General features: G+C 39.8%; 1 protein-coding gene across 6 annotated transcripts in view; it reads left to right on the forward strand.

The window, feature by feature from the left end:
• LOC125289118 overlaps positions 1-20,360 on the forward strand; it is a 30,806-nt gene that overhangs the window by 3,818 nt on the left and 6,628 nt on the right. Inside the window, exons 9-25 of one of the 6 annotated variants that reach the window (XM_048235807.1) lie at positions 391-474; positions 3,015-3,092; positions 3,174-3,263; positions 3,400-3,498; positions 3,579-3,662; positions 3,925-4,017; positions 4,148-4,210; positions 5,854-5,937; positions 6,216-6,302; positions 6,413-6,502; positions 6,851-6,928; positions 7,027-7,110; positions 8,570-8,653; positions 11,335-11,415; positions 11,547-11,612; positions 11,774-11,815; positions 12,182-12,373. In XM_048235807.1, coding sequence (XP_048091764.1) covers positions 391-474; positions 3,015-3,092; positions 3,174-3,263; positions 3,400-3,498; positions 3,579-3,662; positions 3,925-4,017; positions 4,148-4,210; positions 5,854-5,937; positions 6,216-6,302; positions 6,413-6,502; positions 6,851-6,928; positions 7,027-7,110; positions 8,570-8,653; positions 11,335-11,415; positions 11,547-11,612; positions 11,774-11,815; positions 12,182-12,240 — 1,346 coding nt within the window. In that variant the 3' untranslated portion in view covers positions 12,241-12,373. The other 5 variants (XM_048235805.1, XM_048235806.1, XM_048235810.1 and 2 more) reach the window with 5 other exon arrangements.

Raw genomic sequence — 20,360 nt, forward strand, 5'->3', positions numbered from 1 at the left:
CCTGCTGATGCATAGACGGTCGTGCATGCAAGCAGATTCCTTCTGCAGAGATGTGTTCATTCATCATTATAATACCAACATGCCATGGTCCAAGCGCCCCTTATTCTTAAAGGGAGATGGTACTTTTATTGGCTTAATGGATGTTACGCCCAAAACACATCCATGATTAAGAAACCCTTTTTTAACCATGCGCCTGGCGTCTGATCACTTGATCCACCATCAAACTAGCAAAAGTGGACTGGACCCACCCTAAATGCACAAAAAGCACATGCCTTTTAGATCGTCAAAATAGGGCCCCTGGAATCTCAGATTCTACCTTATAAGGTACATCCTCTTTTTCAAGTCACATTATTCACTCTGTCCCAACCGTAAACATAAACATTCTGACAGTCACTAGGTGGAGACTCCAGGAGAGGTGGGCTGACTGCTACCCACTGCCTGACAACCCCTTGAAGGTTCCGCACTGCTATGGAGGTGACAGTTGAACTATAACTTTAAACATAGCAATTTCTCGAAAACAATACTATAACTAGAAATGTAATGCCAGAGGAATTACAGTAGTGGATGGAAAGCTGCTGGCTTAATGTTGGTGGGAGATTCCTGAAAAAAACAACAACATTGAATCACTTAATCTTTGGGTTCATACAAACCCTCGTACCAAAAAACCTTGTGTGTCAAGGCGTTCTTGAGATATAACATTCAAGGTGTTTTTGACATTTGACCTTTGACCTCCAACATCAATTCACTTCATCTTTGAGTCCATACAAACACTCATACCAAATTTCAGGCATGTATATCAAGGCATTCTTGAGATATCGTGCTCAGAGTATTCATGGACTTGACCTTTGACCTCCAACATCAACTCACTTCATCTTTGAGTCCATACAAACACTTGTACCAAATTTGAAGCATATGCGTCAAGCAGTCCTGGAGATATAATGCGCAAAGCATGAGATATGGCTGTGACTTTTATTTTGACACACGGGAAACACTTAAACAGGATGTGTAGTTTTAGGGAGCGCCAGACTGTATGCATTAGAAGCTGAGACAGTTGTATTCACAGGTGACACCTGTGCGAGTGTTCTGATTAGCCCGGGAACTACTCTGGGAGCTTAACGAGCGCAGCTGGCTTTAGGCCATTATGACATCAGTCATTCAAGTCTATGGGGGAAAAATTAGCTTTTTAACATTTTTAATCCCCTATTTCTCAAAAAGTATTTTTAATTTTTTTCTTTCAGAACAGTTATTTCAACATGTCTGTACGTTAAGCGGTCAGAGTCGCATTCATTCTTGAAAAGGTAAAAAGAAAAGGTTGTAAGAAGAAGAAGCCAGGAGATTTCAAGATGGTGGATTCCATCCACTATAACTATACAATATATAGGTCACCGAGTATACTGTTCTTTTACTCTTTGGATATGAATGTGATCGTCTGGAAAAAAATCCATAGCATAACCTAACCTGTCTGACAGAGAAGTTAGTTTGCGCGGGGATTTATCACTCTTAAACTCAGGCACAAAGTCACTTTGTTTGATAAGGCAAACACTAAGTCACATTTAAGATTAACTGTAGGCTGTGTACCTGTCCAACTTAAGAGTCATTGCACGAGAAAATCAGGCAAAACCAGTCATTTTCAGCCATAAATTGCCTGCCTGATTTTCAAGGGTCTCCAAGGGGGGCCCCAGAACTCAGTAACGAAAAATAGCTGGAGGGTTTTAATCATATGGCTGTTAATAGTTCCACATACTTATCACACATACAAAGTATGAGCCGATTTGGCCGAGCCCCATCTTCCGACCTCTGTCTGGTTTTCTCAAGCAATGACTCTGAAGTACAAATTTGATTTAGAAACAGATGAACGGAATAGATCACGTTCAAAACTGGGGGTCTATCTGAGGTAATTTATGGGATTCTCTCTCATTCAGTGAGTTGTATTTTCTTAAAGGTCTAAATCGAGACTTTAGCAAAGCAAGATCCGCCACCAAGGAGATGTACCAGCAACCAAGGAATGGCCAGAATTCAGGTAACAAGATATGAATGCTCTGATGCTACCTGACCTCATCTGTTTCAGTCTCTCCCATCCTAAACAAAAACTTTCTTATAGTCACTGGGTGGAGACTCCAGCAAAGGAGGCCTGACTACTACTTATCACCTGCCACCCCTACAAAGCCTTCACACTACAGTGGAGGTAAATGTTACATCTAGATATCTGTTTCTCTGTGTGTATTTGCAGATGTAGGTTTTTCCTTGTCTGTTCAGCTGTTTTCTTTGTAATTTATTCAGTAAGGGGTAATGTATTGTCCACCGGTAATTATCAGAAAATTAGTCCCGACAGGGAGAACAGAACCCCAACGCGCAGCGGAAGCGAACCGACTTCTTGCGGAGTGGTATGAAAGACGTTAATTAGAAGCACAAACCCCATTGCCACTGACAGCGGTGATTTATATACTTTGCTGGTGATTATATAGATTTAACAGACCACCGAACGTTGGGAAGGCCCATTCATGTGAATGGAACTTTCTGCAGCACTCTGAAGAGCCGTGTAATAACAACAATTTATTTACATTATAGTGTCCCCAGAACAGTTATTTCAACATGTCTGTACGTTAAGCGGTTAGAGTCGCATTCATTCTTGAAAAGGTAAAAAGAAAAGGTTATAAGAAGAAGAAGCCAGGAGATTTCGAGATGGTGGATTCCATCCACTATAACTATACAATACATAGGTCACCGAGTACTGTTGGTAGGGAAAAAAAATAGCTTGAGTTATCCTGCTAGCAGCCAGGCGGCTACAAAGCAATGCTATGATGGAAGATTTTAGTCAAATGTCATTACAAATGCTGTGCAACATAAACAGGGTCCTTATGTGACACCACTATATGAGTAGCATAGCAATGACTCTTAAGTACAAATTTGATTTAGAAACAGATGAACGGAATAGATCACGTTCAAAACTGGGGGTCTATCTGAGGTAATTTATGGGATTCTCTCTCATTCAGTGAGATGTATTTTTCTTAAAGGTCTAAATCGGAGCTTTAGCAAGCAAGATCCGGCCACCAAGGAGATGTACCAGCAACCAAGGAACGGCCAGAATTCAGGTAACAAGATATGAATGCTCTGATGCTACCTGACCTCATCTGTTTCAGTCTCTCCCATCCTAAACAAAAACTTTCTCATAGTCACTAGGTGGAGACTTCAGGAGAGAAGGGCTGACTGCTACCCACTGCTTGAAAGCCCCACGAAGGCTGTACACTGCTATGGAGGTGAAGGTGGACGTATAATTATAAGTACATTCATGTCTCAAAAACATTGACTGTTGTATTGATTAATTAAAACTAAAAACCCAGGTTTAAATGTATTCATGTACGTCATTCCCTCTCATCTAGTGACCTGTCTGTCTCCTAGGTCTGAATCAGCACTTTAGCGACCAATATCCAGCCACCATGGAGATGTACCAGCAACCAAGAAATGCTCACAATTCAGGGAACGACCCAAGAATGAGAAGTAGATGCTCTGATGCTACCTGATCTTATCTCACTACTGTACGTCACACTCTCCCACTCTAATTAGAAACCTTTTCCCAGTCACTAGATGGAGATTACAGGAAAAGAGGGGTGACCACTACCTTCCGCATAACACCCTCATGAAGAATCCATCCTGCTATGGAGGTGAATGTTGAAGTGTAATTCCAAGGATATTGATTTCTGGAAAACGAGTCTTATCGTTAACTGTACATTGAATACATTTTTGTGTGTGTGGTGTGATGTAGACATAGGGTTTTGTTTGTCTGTCTGTTTTGTGTATTGTAATTTATTTATTTTAAATAAGAGTTTGTTGATTATGATTAGGTTTCATGGAAATTGTCACTGTAAACAAAAAGTGGTATGATTTTCACATTTCTCACATACAATTTTTGTTTGTTTATACTAGAACCAACTGGATTTGACAGGTACGAGAATCGCCTCAATTACCAGTGTACATACCAGGAGCCACATTTCAGGGAGCCACATTTTGTGACAAGAGGTAAATATCTGGTGATTAGATGCTTTGCCCTTGTGCTCTGTCAATCAACTCTAAATGTGCCTAGATTATGTGTTGTTTTGCCTATTCCTTGTAAGAACATTGGTCCCTTATGGCTGCATTGTTTCTCAAGATTTCTCCAGAGGCTACACTGCACCTCAGCTGGCTGGACAGTCTTGTACAACCAGGACCAAAGGTGTAGCATACAGTTTGATTCCTATGTTTCATTTTGATAATAGTTTAGTTTACATGTATTTGTTGCATTAATTTTGATTTCTGATAAACAAATGTGTTAAATAAGATGGTCCATAATGAATCACACAACACTGTACCTTGTAACACTCATGAATCGTTGCTAGGCTACATTTGTCCATTGGCATTAGGAACGGAGAACCTAGCCTGCTATTTTAACCCTTAGAACCCGATTGACGCAAAGTGCGTCAATAAACATACCCTTTCTTCTCTGTTACATTGCTCCGCGACTGTTCATCGCAACGAGATGAAACCTTTATTGCATGACAGAGAAGAAGTGGGGCTTTCAAAAGGACTTGTCTGTACGATCAAGTCTATACTCTCTGTCTATACTTCTATCTGCGTTCACCTGCACACCCATTACTCTCGTTTGAATTACTTGTGAAATCCGTGATCGCATAGATATGTCAAGCATATCAGATGAAAGAGGAGAAACGGGGCTATCCATTGGTACCATAGATATCGATCTTTCTGGCTTATAAAAACAGACGAAGTGACTGCAAAATATTAACGTCATGTACACAAACCAACGCTGCACACCCATTACTCTCGTTCGAATTACTCGCGGACCCGTGATCGGATAGATATGCCACGCATGTCAGATGAAAGAGGAGACACAGAGCTATCATTTGATACCAAATACATCCTTCTGGGTTATAAAACAAAGTGACAGCAAAATAATAACTTCATATAGCTGGACTTACCCCACGTTTTTGTCTGTTTTTGTGGCAAAGCATGTTCATAATCCAACGCTACCGTGTGTTTCTCTATGGCAAAACATGTTCATAATCCGGTTTTGAGATCCTAGAAAGTTCCTGCATGGCATCCAATTCAAGACTCACATTGCATCCCAATTTGTTCAACAAAGAAACACTTTTTTTGCCTTTACTTTGTTCATGGCAATGCAGTAAAAAGTTGAGAATCATGAGTGCATACACCATAGTCACACATGCTAACAGGCAAACTTAGGTAGTGAAAATGCCCTAAAAACAGCTTAGGGTTCTATGGGTTAAAGGCACATTGTGTAGGATTAGATTAAGGATGATCTATAAACAGAAATTAACTATAATATTCATAATTACAGTATGTTTTCATTATTGTGTCACAGCCTGTAAATACTATTTGTCGCATTTTCATTAGAATGTGTGCTTTATATCTACAAAGGGAACAGGTCCGCCTCCACAGAGTCTGTCATGTTTCTACGGGAACACAGAATGGACAAACCAAAATACTGTATCAAAAGAGGGCCTTTTATGTTTTTAATGCCACTTGGTGGCCACCATATTTCTCGCCCACTCTTAGACATGGATCTCGTTTCCAACCTGAGGACTACCTGCAATTATTTTTGGCATTTCCTCTCTTTCAGTGACATGTGTCTGTCTTATAGGTCTGTCTTATAATCAGAGCTTTGGCAAGCAAGATCCAACCACCAATGAGATGTACCAGCAATGCGGGAATGCTCAGAATTCAGATAACAGTAGAAGGACACAGATGAGCCATGGATGCTCTGATGTTACCTGCATTCATATCCTTCACAACACACTTATTCACTCTCTCCCATCCTAAATATAAACATTATTATCTCAGTCACCAGGTGGAGCTTCCAGGAAAGGAGGGATGACCACTATCTGCCACCTGTCACCCCAACAAAGCCTTCACACTGTTGTCGAGGTGAATATGGAAGTATAATTTTAAGCACAATGATTTCTTGAGAAGAAGAAAGATCATTAAATATGCATAGAATACATTTCTTTCAGTTGTGTTTGCAGACATTCGCTGTCATTTATTTGTATTATAGCTTCCCTTATGCTAAACTGCTTAAATCATGTTATTCAATTCATTTTAATGAATTTATTCATGTATGACGTTCCATCTCATCCAGTGACATGTCTTTTTAGAATTAATTTAATTCAAATCAATTTATACATATGTCATTCCCTTTCTTCCAGTGAGACATGTCTCTCTTGTGAGTTCGAATTGGCAAGATCCAGCCACCAATGATGTGTACCAGCAACCAAGGAATGCCCAAAATTCAGGTAACCTTGGAGTGTTGAGGCATGAATGCTCTGATGTTTCCTGACTCATCTCCTTCATATCTCACTACTTTCTTCTCTCCCACCCTCCCTAAACATAAACCTTCTCACAGTCACTAGTTTGAGACCCCAGAAAAGGAGGGCGGACTGCTACATGATGTCTACCCCCCACCCGAAGGCTCCACGCTGCTATGGAGGTGCAGGTAAACGTGTTTTTGTCAAAAATAGGTACAATAGAAAACAATGTACATAGAATACATTTATTAGACTGTGTGTTTGCAGACTTATGTTTTTGTTTGGCTAGTTGCTTGCTTGATTTCTAATTTGTTTTACAGTCATTTGTATTGCAGTGTCCTTTATGCATAAGCCACGTATAGACAGCTGCTGGTCACCTCAGATGTTGAGATTAGTTTAACTTTGTCGTAGCACTGCAAGCCTCTTCCTTCCTGACTGTGGCTTTACATGGTCAATTAAATGTATCCATTTCATTCAATTCAATTTATTCATGCACGCCATTCCTTCTCATCCAGTGACGTGTGTCTGTCTTGTAGGTGTGAAGCAGAGTTTTGCCGAACAAGATCTGGCTACCAGTGTGATGTACCAGCAACCAAGGAATACTCAGGATTCAGGTAACAGCAGAAGGATGAAACATGGACGCTCTGATTCTACCTGACCTCATCTCACACTACTTCACTCTCTCCTACCCTAACTATAAACCTTCACACAGTCACTAGATGGAGACTCCAGGAAGGGAGGGCTGGCTGCTACTCACTGCCTGACAGCCCCTTGAATATTCCGCATTGCTATGGAGGTGAGAGTTAAACTATCATTTTAAACATGAAATCACAAAAACAAGTTGGATCCTGAACTATGCATAGAATGTGTGTGTGTGTGTGTTGTATTAATTGTTTTTGGTCTGTCTGTTTGGTTTGGGATTTTGTAACTCATTTACAGTAGTTGTATTTTGTGTGCCTAATGCCAAAATGCTGAATGAATGGGTGCCCCTCCACAGTCTGGCATGTCTCTACATTAAAACAGAACTGACAAACCAAGACCCTGCATCAAGAGAGGGCCTTTTGCGTTTACATGCCCCTGGTGGTCATCGTATTTCTCCCACACTCTCATTTCATTTATAACCCAAGGTCTATCTGAATTTTTATACAGCATTTCCTCATATCCAGTGATATGTCTCTGACTAATAGGTCGGAATCAGAGTTTTCTCAAGCAAAATTATAATAAGCTAGCAATGATATGTACCAGCAACCAAGGACTTCCCAGAATGCAGCTAACAAGAGAGGGACGAGGCGTGGACGCTCTGATGTTATCTGAGGGGTATTTCACAAAACCTAGATAAGGGATTAAGTTGTGATTTTTAGGTTATCCTGGATGAATTTAGCCTTGACTTGGTTTCACAAAAGAGATGGGACATAAGTTACCATGGGGATTTATTCTCTGCACCTAGCCTGGTCCTGACCAGGCTAACGGCCAAGCTAAGTTAATTCTAATGGTAATTATGTTGTCTTATTGGTTCAGCTAGCTGTTATTCACATTAGACCTCCGTGCTCATTTTTAAGGAGCTTTATTCCATTTATAAACTATTTGCTAAATGTATTTGCTTGCAAAACAAAACAGATTGTCTGCCTACTACCATATAGTTATTATTTTAATTGTGATAACCTTATAATTACTAACATAGGCCTAGGTACTTATTGTTTGCTTATTTTGATAGACGTTTGATGAATAGCCTACTGTAGTTGATTGGAAGTGGAGGGGCAAGTTCTTGAAGGTATTTTCAACTATAATATTAGCTAGCCTATATCATACTATGTGCATCTTTGCAGTGGCAAGCGCTTTCTTAATGACGTTGCGTGCCGAGACAAGGAAGCACTCGTGGGTGTATACGTAAATTTGCATTCGGTTGGTCTACCACGCCTACTCTTGCTGTTTTACAGAAGTAGCCATGATTCCCCATTCCAAAAAGGACAACTTTACTTCATTGTTAGTCTATATCAAAAACGGTGGTTCACTTTGTGTGAATGACGCTATTTTCCGCGTCTTTTTTATTCCAACCGTGGGCACTTTGGAGCAGAAACGAGAACGCGCACACATCCTGAATTACTTACACCTGGCTTGACATAGTCGCTCCTACTCATCCTGGATTGGCATTAGTGAAACGAGTTGAGCTAGGATGACCAGACAACGCTATGTCAAACCTCGCTTTATCACTCACAGCCTTCACTCTCCCACCCTAAACATAAATCTTCTCACAGTCACTAGAAGCAGCCTTCAGGAAAGGAGGGATGACCTCTACCTGTCGCCTGCCACCCCAACAAAGCCTTCACACAGCTTTAGAGGTAATTGTTGAAGTATTATTTTAAGTACTTTGATTTCCAATGAATAGGATATTTACGTTGCATTAAATATTTGTTTTGTGTGTATTTGCTAAAATAATATTTTGTTGGCTAAATCAAGATGGTCAAATCAATATTATTGGTTTTATATATATTTATTATATATTTACTTTTATAAAAAAAATCATATTATGACATTTCTTCATTCATTGATATTACAGTTTCAGACTTTTAACCATAAAAAAATCATCCAGGAAAATTAATGACATGTTCTTCATTCATTAGGCTTAAACCAATGTAAGCAATGTAAACTTTAAGTTAAAATGAAAATGTCTGATTTAGTGATTTACTGTAGCTGGTTGTTGTCTACCTGAACAAAGTGACACACACGCACACACGCGCGCGCACACACACACACACACACACACTGTACAATTAAGCAGAAATCAGTAATTTATAGGGTTTTGTGTAGTATGTAGACAAACATGGCGGAAGTTGACTTTTAAATAAGAGTGTCAGTTATGATTAGGTTTCATGGAAATTGTCACTGTAAACCAGGGGTCTCAAACTCCGGCCCGCGGGACCTAATGTCAAAATAATATGTAATTCGGCCCTTGAGGGTATTTTTAAATGCGACAAACAACAACACTGGTTAAAATAGACAATAGATCCAAGACAGTGACAAATCCCATTTGTACTCTCCTCCACTAGTTGCTAGAGATCCAGAGCTTCGATTCAAGCCCAAATTCGCTGCACAAAGTTTTCAGGAAATTTTGTATTACACGCGAGAAACACAAAGACGTGCATTTGTTTGTAATGACACGGTGCAGCCATAATTTTGCACAAATTGAAGCAGAAATAGGCCGACACCAAATGTTGAAAAAACTTTTACGTGTGATGAAGTCTTGGGTAGGCTATGTTATTCACCTATTCTGATTCTGAAGGAGAATATCTGCTTTTTGGAGATTATGATCAACTATTGACAGTCAAGTCAAGTCAGTTTTATTTGTATAGCGCATTTAACGTGCACAGAGTGTGACCCAAAGCGCTCCACATATAGGCTAAGACATTGTCATTGACACATACAAAATCATAGACTAACAAAGACAATAGCGGACGGAGCGGCGTAGTCGCCAATGTACCCGTGACACCAGGACATACAAGACAAACAACAAACAAATTAATAAATAAAATAAATACAAATTAAAAATAAAATTAGTCCAATTTCCAACCGGCTGAAAATGTCCAAGGGCAATGATGACTCGCGTGAAACTGCGCACAGCTGTGTCTCCACAACTGATGCATGCAACGCCAACAAAGTTCTTTACACTCACTGGCAGTCTGGAAGCATAACAGTCCGAAGTCATGGGCGATCTTGTAGATCAGCAACTCGGTGGACGTTTAACAGCGGCCGTTTGTTGGTCCGTTGGTCCAGAGTTCTTCAACGTTAACGTTAACGTATGCTCAATCCAGACTCCAGGCAGTTGGCATGGCAGCTCACTGGTCAGAAACAGCTCGGCGGCCTCAGCAGATCTTTCTCAGAGTAGCTCCAGCTGTTGTCCCGAGAAATCCTCTCGACCAGACAGTGAAGTGCAGCACCGGCTCACAGATGGATGGGAAGGATGTAAGAGGCCCAGAGCAAAAGCTAGCCATAGCAAGCTCCCAATGGACAGACGTTAACAACATCAGCCGACTTGAAAGCAGTAAAAAGGAAAAGGGAGAAAATATTTAACTAGACAAATCAATACAAAAAATAAACGTGACATTACATAAAATTTCGAACATTACATAAAAACAAACAAAAACATGATGCCAGACGGAGTGGCGTGTCTCGCCAGCGTCCCCGTAACCTAGCAGTCACGGTGCATCTAAATTGGGGGTGCGTCTTTGCGTGTATACGACCGTGTCCAGCATACCATGCTTACAGACAGCAGGGGGGGTAAAACTAGGGCTCTGAAGAATTACAAAGTCACCCACGATAGGAACATTATTGTAGGCCTATAATAACGGTTTGTAGTTATAGGCTAGTAATAGTTTCCTATTGTTGGTTTACATCTTAGGCCTACTGTTTTCCTGTTATATGGGTAATATGACAAAAAAGAAAGTAAACCTGCTCAAATAAGTTCAACATCCAGTATTTACTGAAAGGTGCATTATTTGAGGTGCTTGCTATCCTCTGGCAAATTAGATGTGTACATTTCCCCCCTTTATAAACTTTTGTTAGATTTTTATATTTACAGTAGGACTTTATCTCTGACCACTTTCAAACCTTTTGAAATTTTGATGTCAAAATCCAATGGTGTTGTTTTCTTAACCCTGGTGCCTAAAGTTTGCCATGCAGGTTTAAATAAGTTATGAGAGGAAAATATTTGTATTTGGTGTGAAACATACACATACCTGTTTTTATGCTTTTTGTTTATTTTATCATTTGTATTAATATTTATTTTATCATTATTTTATTTATAAGCTAAGGTTGCTAGCACAGGTGTCTAAAAAGAGATAAAACGCTTGCACTTTCTGTTTGCAGTTTTGTGTGGTATTTGAAAAAAAAAAAACATAGCATTTTCAGAAATAGCTGGCCCTTCAATTAGATGACGTTGGCAGAAGTGGCCCCCAGCTCATTTGAGTTTGAGACCCCTGCTGTAAACAAAAAGTGGTATGATTTTCACGTCACTTTCTGCTAGAACCAACTGGATTTGACAGGTGCGAGAATGACCAGTATCCATACAAGAAGCCACATTTCAGGGAGCCACATTTTCAAAGAGGTAAATATCTGGTGATTAGATGCTTTGCCCTTGTGCTCTGTCAATCAACTCTAAATGTGCCTATGATTATGTGTTGTTTTGCCTATTCCTTGTAAGAACATTGGTCCCTTATGGCTGCATTGTTTCTCAAGATTTCCCCAGAGGCTACACTGCACCTCAGCTGGCTGGACAGTCTTATTGTACGACCAGGACCAAAGGTGTAGCATACGTTTCATTTTGATAATACTTTAGTTTACACTGTAATCTTTATGTGGCTCCCAACCAAAATAAGACCTTTATAAATTAGTAAAGATGTAAAAAACATTGATATGATCCAATTTATCATCAAGTGCATCACGTCGTTTTTTCCCCCCTCCAGACCCAGGCTTCTCTATTGGCAACCATCAACGCCACTCTCTAAGTAAGGTCTTGGTTTTTTTTAAATGTTCATGTTTTTCCCCCTGAATTGATGCACAGTGAAATCACACATCACTGTTTGTTAATAGTTGGAAGAAATGAAATGAGCCATGTAAATATTAGACTCTGCAGTGATATGATTTACTTTGATGAGTGTGTACCCCAAAAGTCACAAATCCACCTCTTCACTTGTTTACATTGTTAACACTGTGAAATAGTTTGCATCAGAATGGGAGGGATGTCTGAAAAATAATGTGATCTAGATATTAATTATGCATCATGCAAAAAACATTTGAAGATTTGTATAGTGTAAGTGATGTACCTGCTTCATATGAATCTTCTCTAATAACTGTTTGTGTTGTGTGTCCAGATGACAACTATGTGATGCGAAACAAATACTCCGGCCGTGCCCAGTACAGGCCGTACTGAGACCCTTCTGCCATCCCTCCGATTACATTTTAAAATGGAGCAGCTTTTACAATTTTGCCATTTACTATTAAAAAAAATTAACTATTGAAAATAAAATTGAAATCAATTTAGATAAAAAAAAAAAAAAAAAACTTCTGGGGAATTTTTCTGGTCTGTTTTTTTTTTGTCGCTCTTAATAGTACAATGTGCCAGATGCCAATGAAAAGTGAGACACTTGTTGGGCAGTTTAACACTGGCTGGGTTTTGGCTGCCACCAAAGAGCTGGGTGGGTTTTGGCTGCCATCACTAAATATAGGCTGTGGTCCTCTTTAAAAGGAATGGCATGAAAGTCCCCAGGAATTTGCTACCCTTCAGCAGGAGACTGCCCAGCACCCTGAAGCTGGCTCAAAGGAGCAAAGTCCATGATGTGAGAGCACTAGCAACTAATTCTACCACCTGAGGAAAAGAGTCTTGAGTTTGATCTAGCGTTTATGGCTGGTCGACACAAGACACTCATCAGAAAACCGCAGTGGGCGGTTGGGGATGTAAAGCTGGAAATATTAAAGAAGGATTTTAACAATTCAGAATGAAATATTTATTTCCCACAGAGCTACAATGAATGAAGTGACCATGTAGTCTCTGCTTTAAGTGTTATTGAATCTTTTTGCACTCCTCTGACTTGCAAAACATGTATGAAAGTATGACTTCAGCTGTAGCTGTACACTTTTGATGAAGATTAAAGAAATGATAAAAGGTCATTGCCTACACTAAGCAATCCATTGTCCAGGTAGAGCCTAGGCTGTACCACCCCTACGTAGCCTACAGCTCTGGTCAAAGTATTTCCTGAACACTAAGCATTTCTGATATTAACAAAGAAAATGCCCAAACTGACAGCATCATTGTATGTATTTGATAAGTTAAATGCAGACTACACATAACACACATCACAGAAATTAATGCACTTACGAGGTTTAAACGGCCCACGGCTTCGTGTCAGGCCGTTTTACAACCTCGACCGTGCATTAACTTCTGTGAACAGACCACCGTGTCTACATTATCCCTTACATGTATAACATAATTGCATAGGCCTATATTGCAATGTAGCCTATCAGTATTAGCAGAGGATGTCAGATGGGTGATATGCCTAGGTGCCAACCCAACTTTTTATATATATATAATTTAATAATAATTAATTAGCATTATTTATCAATGAATGTCATCGTGATGTCGCGTGTAAGTAATAGACTATTTTTATGAAATAAAGTCACAGAAGCCACGCCTTCTAACCTACGTGTACATCCTGTTCTAATAAGTATCCGTAAACGGGCTCTGTGAACTGAAGTAAGTTTTGGCAGACATTTTCTGGTTATGGCTTGTTTGAAGAGACAAATGCTTTTAGATTGAAGACTGTAGGTCGACATTATGCCCAGTTTATTTTATTGAGGAGCATGTTTTCAGAGACTTCCCACTAACCACAGATTTGTATAAGTTAGCTGTCCATTTTAACCGGCTGAATGCTTTGACTAAAATCCAGCTATCGATAGATAACTGTAGCACATGGTCATGGTGTAGCAGCTAGCTAGCTAGTCTATGGTTTCAAGTGTCAAGTTCTGAGCGCTAACATTGAATGTTCCGTTAAGGACATAATGATGATAATGTTAGTTTTATTTTTATTATTTTGCATGTAGGCCTACGCTGTGAATGCATCAATGATGTATTTTGTTTTAGACAAGTTTTGGATGAACTGGTTTGAGATTAAGGTTTTTTTTTTCCAGAGTGGTGAGCATGAAGACGGCACATGTTACACACCAACAAGCCAGCCAGCTTCTCCACAACAAATTTGTTGTTGTTCTGGGCGACTCCAGTGAGTACAAAACTGAAAGAAATAGCTGCTACTGATACCAGAGTGGTATTTTAACGTAGGGACATGTAAAACCTTAGTTAATGTTACCGTTAACACAAACCTCCTAAAAGAAAAGCCTTTTCGCTTTGGTTTGCTAATGAATCTTTGGGCTCTTATATTTGGAAATTTACCACGTAATTTAAGTTAATTTACCCAGGTTTGTCGCTAAGCCATACTTGAAATACACCATAGACCTCATTTATAGTCATCACTTTCCCCCTTATATCTAGTTCAGCGTGGGGTATACAAAGATCTTGTTCTGCTGTTGCAAAAGGAAAACTATCTGGCTGCATCTCAACTAAAGACCAAGGTAGGTCTTGAATCACGGATCGCAGATCATCTGTGGTCAGGACAGGGCAAGGCTCTGGCCAAAGAAATGGTCTGTGCTGACCTTCATCTGGAAGATAAGATAAAGGGAGACGGGAGAGTAGAGTGGATTTATTTCAAGGCGAACTTAAATGTGCAGTCAGGGATTTTACCCACTTTCAAGACAATACGTTTTTTTTGTCACATTTACCAATCATTATCTCACGAAATGCTGTCCATTCCATGAGTAGCTTACACTGTAAAAAAAATGGTCTCTTTTTTCCCCCACTTTATTTATGGTGCAGATTACATTTTCAAAGTTGTATAATGTATCAATCACAACTGACATCTCTCAAGACACTATTGGACAGACACAAGGGAAATAATAAATAAATAAATACTAATAAACAACAACAAAAAAATGGTCTCCATATACAGCCCAGGCTTTGAAAACAGAACAAAGTGGGGGCAGCCTGTCCCCCAAATAACACCAAAACTGCATGGAATTTCTCTGGGAATACTGAAGGTAGGGGTGAGCTCTTGTTGCAAAAGAGCTTCAGCCTGTGTGACATGCTTTGTTTGCTCCTTGGTTAAAATATGTAGGATTTTTTTTTTTGTTCAAAAATGTCTGCTAATAAAATGCAAATATCAACATAACCACATACAAATGCGAAATCCCTGACTGCACCATTAATGTGAGATTGCCCATACTGAAAAGCTTTCCCTATTTTACCATTGGTTAGATGTACCTAATCTAGCAAAGTGAGATGCATCAAAATGCAAATAGTAGGACTTGCATAAATGGGTAGGGTACTAAATATATTTATGAAGGGAATAATTTGTGGTTTCTCCACTTCATGGCACACTGTCATAGCCTGGATTCAGCTTTGCCTAGTTTATTCAAATTACTTCTGTAAATGTTTCATAATTTCTCACTCATGTGATGAGTAACCAGCGGCCTCTCCACATCATGGCATGCTATCACAGCCTGGATTCAGCTTTGAGTAGTTCATTCAAATTACTTCTCTAAATGTTTCATTATTTCTCACTCATGATCCAGGTTTAGTACAGCGAGCGAAATCTTGTTGACATCTGTTTCTGTGTATTCCCAGGGTGAGGAGCAATTTGAGAACGATGAGCTTCTTGAGGGTGGCGTTAAAGGTCCAATGTCCAATGGGACTCAGTACAAGGAGATCCGACAATACAGTTCAGACCACCACCAAGTTCGCTTTTATTTTATTACACGCATATATTCTGAATATGTACAAAGAATTTTGGAGGACCTGGAAAAAGGTCCCAAACCGGATTTGGTGATCATGAACTCTTGCGTGTGGGACGTCTCCAGGTATTTATTGGCTTTCAGTGTGCCATCATTAAAGTCTTCACACATGAAACGGATACATGCATGCATACATGTTTTATGTATGATGCACTGACTTACGTAGTTTGTTGTTCACTCTCAGATATGGGCGACAGTGGGAGCCAGACTACATGGAAAATTTGATCACATTTTTCAAAAAGATCAGAGCCATCCTCCCAGAAGAGGTTTTAATTATCTGGAACCTCACCATGCCTTTGGGAGAAAACATTATTGGTGGCTTTTTGGTGCCAGAGGTAGATCAAATATACATACTGAACATGGTTTTTTTTGTCTAGATCAGATAAAACATTTTGACCAATTTTTTGAGCATAGATTATGGTTGTGTGAAAGGACCTGCAAAAGACTTAACCCATTTACTCCTAAAATGCCTGCTAAAAACGCCTATAGAATCCTATGGCATTCTAGACTAAATAACCCTATTTCCTGAGGGTTTTCTGAAAACATACTAAAAATTGTCAATGTCTACCAAAATTTAATATCTAAGCCTCTGTAGCACCTAGAAACATGAAATAAAAAGCATGCTGTGCTACGCAGCATTCAGCGGGAGGGTCAATGTTGCGCTACGCAGCATCCAGCAGTAGGGTCAATGTTGCGTCATGCAGCATCCAGCACGAATGGGTTAAAAAGAAAGTCGTTGACCTGTGCTGAACTGAGAGTATTACGTTAATGAAATGTTGATTTTTTAATATAATATATATATACATACATAATGTAGAAACTGCAGAAACTAAAACATTGATAGATACTCAGCTGTTTAGAGGCATGTCTCCTTACCCTTAGGTTGCAGAGTTTGGCCCGTCGCTGCGTTTTGATATCATCGAGGCCAACTACTGCAGCGCCACGCTGGCCAGCGTGTACGGCCTGGACGTGCTGGACCTACACTTCCAGTTCCGCTTCAGCCTGCAGCACCGCATGAAGGACGGGGTGCACTGGAATGCCGTGGCCCATCGCCGCATCACCTGCCTGCTGCTGGCGCATGTCGCCAACGCCTGGGGTGTCGAGCTGCCACCATCACAGCCCCCAAAAGGTCACACCAGAAAGCAAAGAGACAGAGCAAAGTCTTTAAAGCTCTCATGACAGTTGTGTGGGACTAGACTTATATTGTACTATATACTTATATTGTGTGTGTGTGTAATGAATACCAGACCATTTTATGAAGCTGGAGCTGTCCAGAGTGCACTTTATTACAGTTTTTTTTTTTTGATGATAAATTGAAGGAGATGTGTTTGTTTTGATCAGATCAACTCATCTGCGACATTTCATCTCACAATAAGGGGTTTCTCTCTTATAGGTCTGAATCAGAGCTTTAGCAGCGAAGATCTAGCCACCAAGGCGATGTACCAACAGCCAAGGAAAGCCCAAAGACCAGGTAACCTCAGAGAGATGAGACATGGTTGCATTGTATACCTTAAAGCATAACTCACCAAAATGCAACCTAGGGTCTTTTTGTGAATATACCCGAGTCAAACTTAAGTTTAGAAGCATAATAATGTCGGAAGTGCCACTTTTAAGCTGGACCGTAGTCATTTTTGGGTCAAATAGGCTTTTTGAATGGGATTGCTAGGGGTACTGCTATTTTGATGCATGATTTGACGCTATTTTTAAAACACTAAGATGGCTCGACACAACATGAAACTTTGTATCACTAGGTTCTCTACACAGGAACTCGAGCATTGCTGCTCGAGTGGCCTCACACACTCACTTACTTAGCACCTGAGATCAATTGTCTGTGAGTCTTTAGTCCTCACGGCTCACTTTGGGATTGGCCCAGTCACTAGTTGGAGACCTGAGGAATTGAAGGTATGTTATGGAATAATTTTAAGCATATGGATTTTTCGAAAACAATCTCTCTGACTATTTAAATTACAGTATATGTTTTTGCAGACTTTGTTTGTAATGTACAGTAACTGTGAAGGGAAGAGACTTGGGGCCCTATCTTATGTGCAGCGTATTGCGGTGCGACACAACAAGGCTTTCCTAGTTTATGTCATCGCAGTTAACATTATCCTGCCAGGTGCCTACGTTGTCTAAATAGCAAATGAGATTGCACACCCACAGACGTGTTGTAAAATGAGGTGTGGTCAGGCACATCGATCGCACATTGCTTGTTCTCATTTTCACATTGCCACTGAAAATGATGACAACACTGACCAAGAAAAACTTGGTCTCAAGTAAAACATGCAGTATTTAACTTTTCACTCTACGTTACATCCTCTTTTTCAAGTCACATTATTCACTCTGTCCCAACCGTAAACATAAACATTCTGACAGTCACTAGATGGAGACTCCAGGAGAGGAGGGCTGACTGCTACCCACTGCCTGACAGCCCCTTGAAAGTTTCGCACTGCTATGGAGGTGAGTTGTTTTTTTTTTTTTTTAAACATATCAAGTTTCAAGATCTGTAACTGCTGATGGATGGGGTTTTGGTTTTGTAATGTCTATCATTTGTATTGCTAAGTGTACCTTATAGAGTCATTCCGTGTCAAATCAGAAAAAATCCAGGAAAATGGTTGCAGCACCAACTTCCATAATTAAAACCTGTAAAATATTTATGTTCAATTCTATTGTTTTCATAGTCTTTTTGCCTATTATGACAGTCTAAAGCACATGGTCACTAGTCAAAACCTTAGTAGGATGTCCAGTCCACATTGGGAGTGTTTTTGTTATCAAACATCGGGTGGATGGCGCAACAAGGTGTTCCTAGGTTTCTTAATTAGTCATGGGTGTGTTTGGGGCATAACATCATTTAAACCAATGAGAATGACCTCTGTCATTCCCTTTAACAGTGCAAACTGTGACGTCAAAGAATGCATCAGTGTTTTGACAGTCAGCGGCGCATTTGAAGGAGTCTGCTTGCGAGACCGTATGGAAGTCATTCCACTAAACCATACTTTACTAAAACCTAGCATAGTATAGCCTTCACGCATTTGCACTCGTCTATTATTTGAACTCAAAGACAAAACAGTTATACACAGTAAGTTACTTTCACTATTGACTGACAATGGGTTACCATTGAAAACCTAGGCTGGAAAAAGCAACACTTACCCTAATATTGTTCAAATGACGGAATAAAACAACGTTTATCCTGCAGAGGAGTTGCTTATATCTTGTGACCGTGCGTCTTCAGCTGTGCTCCATATGTGTCTCTTGCCTCTCCTAATCACGTTTAGCCGTCATTACCAATTTGCAAATGATGGTGAATAACTACTCATTGTGAGATCTATTTTGTAATATCTTTATTTTACTATGTTTCCCATGGTAATCGTGTAATTTGTAATGTTTTGCATGGACGTGCGCTGGTGCGCGTTCATGGATGATAAAAGGATGGTGTGTTGTGTAACATATAAACAACTCGCCATAGACTTCTGACCAGGTTTCTCTTGGTCAGTGGCGTAATGCGTTTTAGGTAGTGTACGATATCGATTTTTAGACAATGCGTTAGGCCGCTCCCTAGGTTGGTAATTACCACACTACTGGGAGCATTGTTTAAAAAATAGAAAATAAACTTTGCGCCGGGTGGAAAACGAGTTTTACGCCATGCGCCAGGGTGCAAAATAGGGGCCCTTATCTTGGAGGCCATGTTTGGGCATTCACATCTTAAAAAATATTATTCCTAGCCTGACCAAACTTTGTAGAATGGAAGACAAACATGTTCTCAGTACGATTCAATCATTACAAGTTTGTACTAGTCTCATTGGTTTTATAAAAGTCCCTAGTTTCAGAAAAAAACATGCAAAAAGTGATATTGAGGGTCTCAAGACTCCTTTAATGTGACACACCTGCCATCAATCAGTATTTTCTCTAGAAATATAATCCTTTGTTAATGTTTTCCCAAAATTCCCAAAATGTGAAGTCTCCAAAACAAAAGGCCATGACAATAATAAGGATAAAACAAGGCGTGATTGTATTTTTGTGTCATTGTCATGCAACTGGAATGGTATGTGGGGTAGCTAGTAGGACCATAAAAATCTATGTGGACATTTAGTGTGTAAAGTACCAATATTGTACCAAATCGCATTCACAGAATAAATGCATGTAGTTACAGGTGTTTTGGGAACAACAAAATAAACATTTACAATAAAAAATAGATTTTAGCGCCCCCTCAGATAAAACACAACATGGCATTTTGCTCCTTTTACAACTGTTGACTGTTGTATTGATTAATTAAAACTAAAAACCCAGGTTTAAATGTATTCATGTACGCCATTCCCTCTCATCTAGTGACGTGTCTGTCTCATAGGTCTGAATCAGCACTTTAGCGAGCAATATCCAGCCACCATGGAGATGTACCAGCAACCAAGAAATGCTCACAATTCAGGGAACGACCCAAGAATGAGAAGTAGATGCTCTGATGCTTATCTCACTACTGTACGTCACACTCTCCCACTCTAATTAGAAACCTTTTCCCAGTCACTAGATGGAGATTACAGGAAAAGAGGGGTGACCACTACCTTCCGCCTAACACCCTCATGAAGAATCCATCCTGCTATGGAGGTAAATGTTGAAGTGTAATTCCAAGGATATTGATTTCTGGAAAACGAGTCATATCGT

Source organism: Alosa alosa, chromosome 24 (assembly GCF_017589495.1).
Source record: "Alosa alosa isolate M-15738 ecotype Scorff River chromosome 24, AALO_Geno_1.1, whole genome shotgun sequence".
In the NCBI taxonomy this organism is placed as follows: domain Eukaryota; kingdom Metazoa; phylum Chordata; class Actinopteri; order Clupeiformes; family Clupeidae; genus Alosa; species Alosa alosa.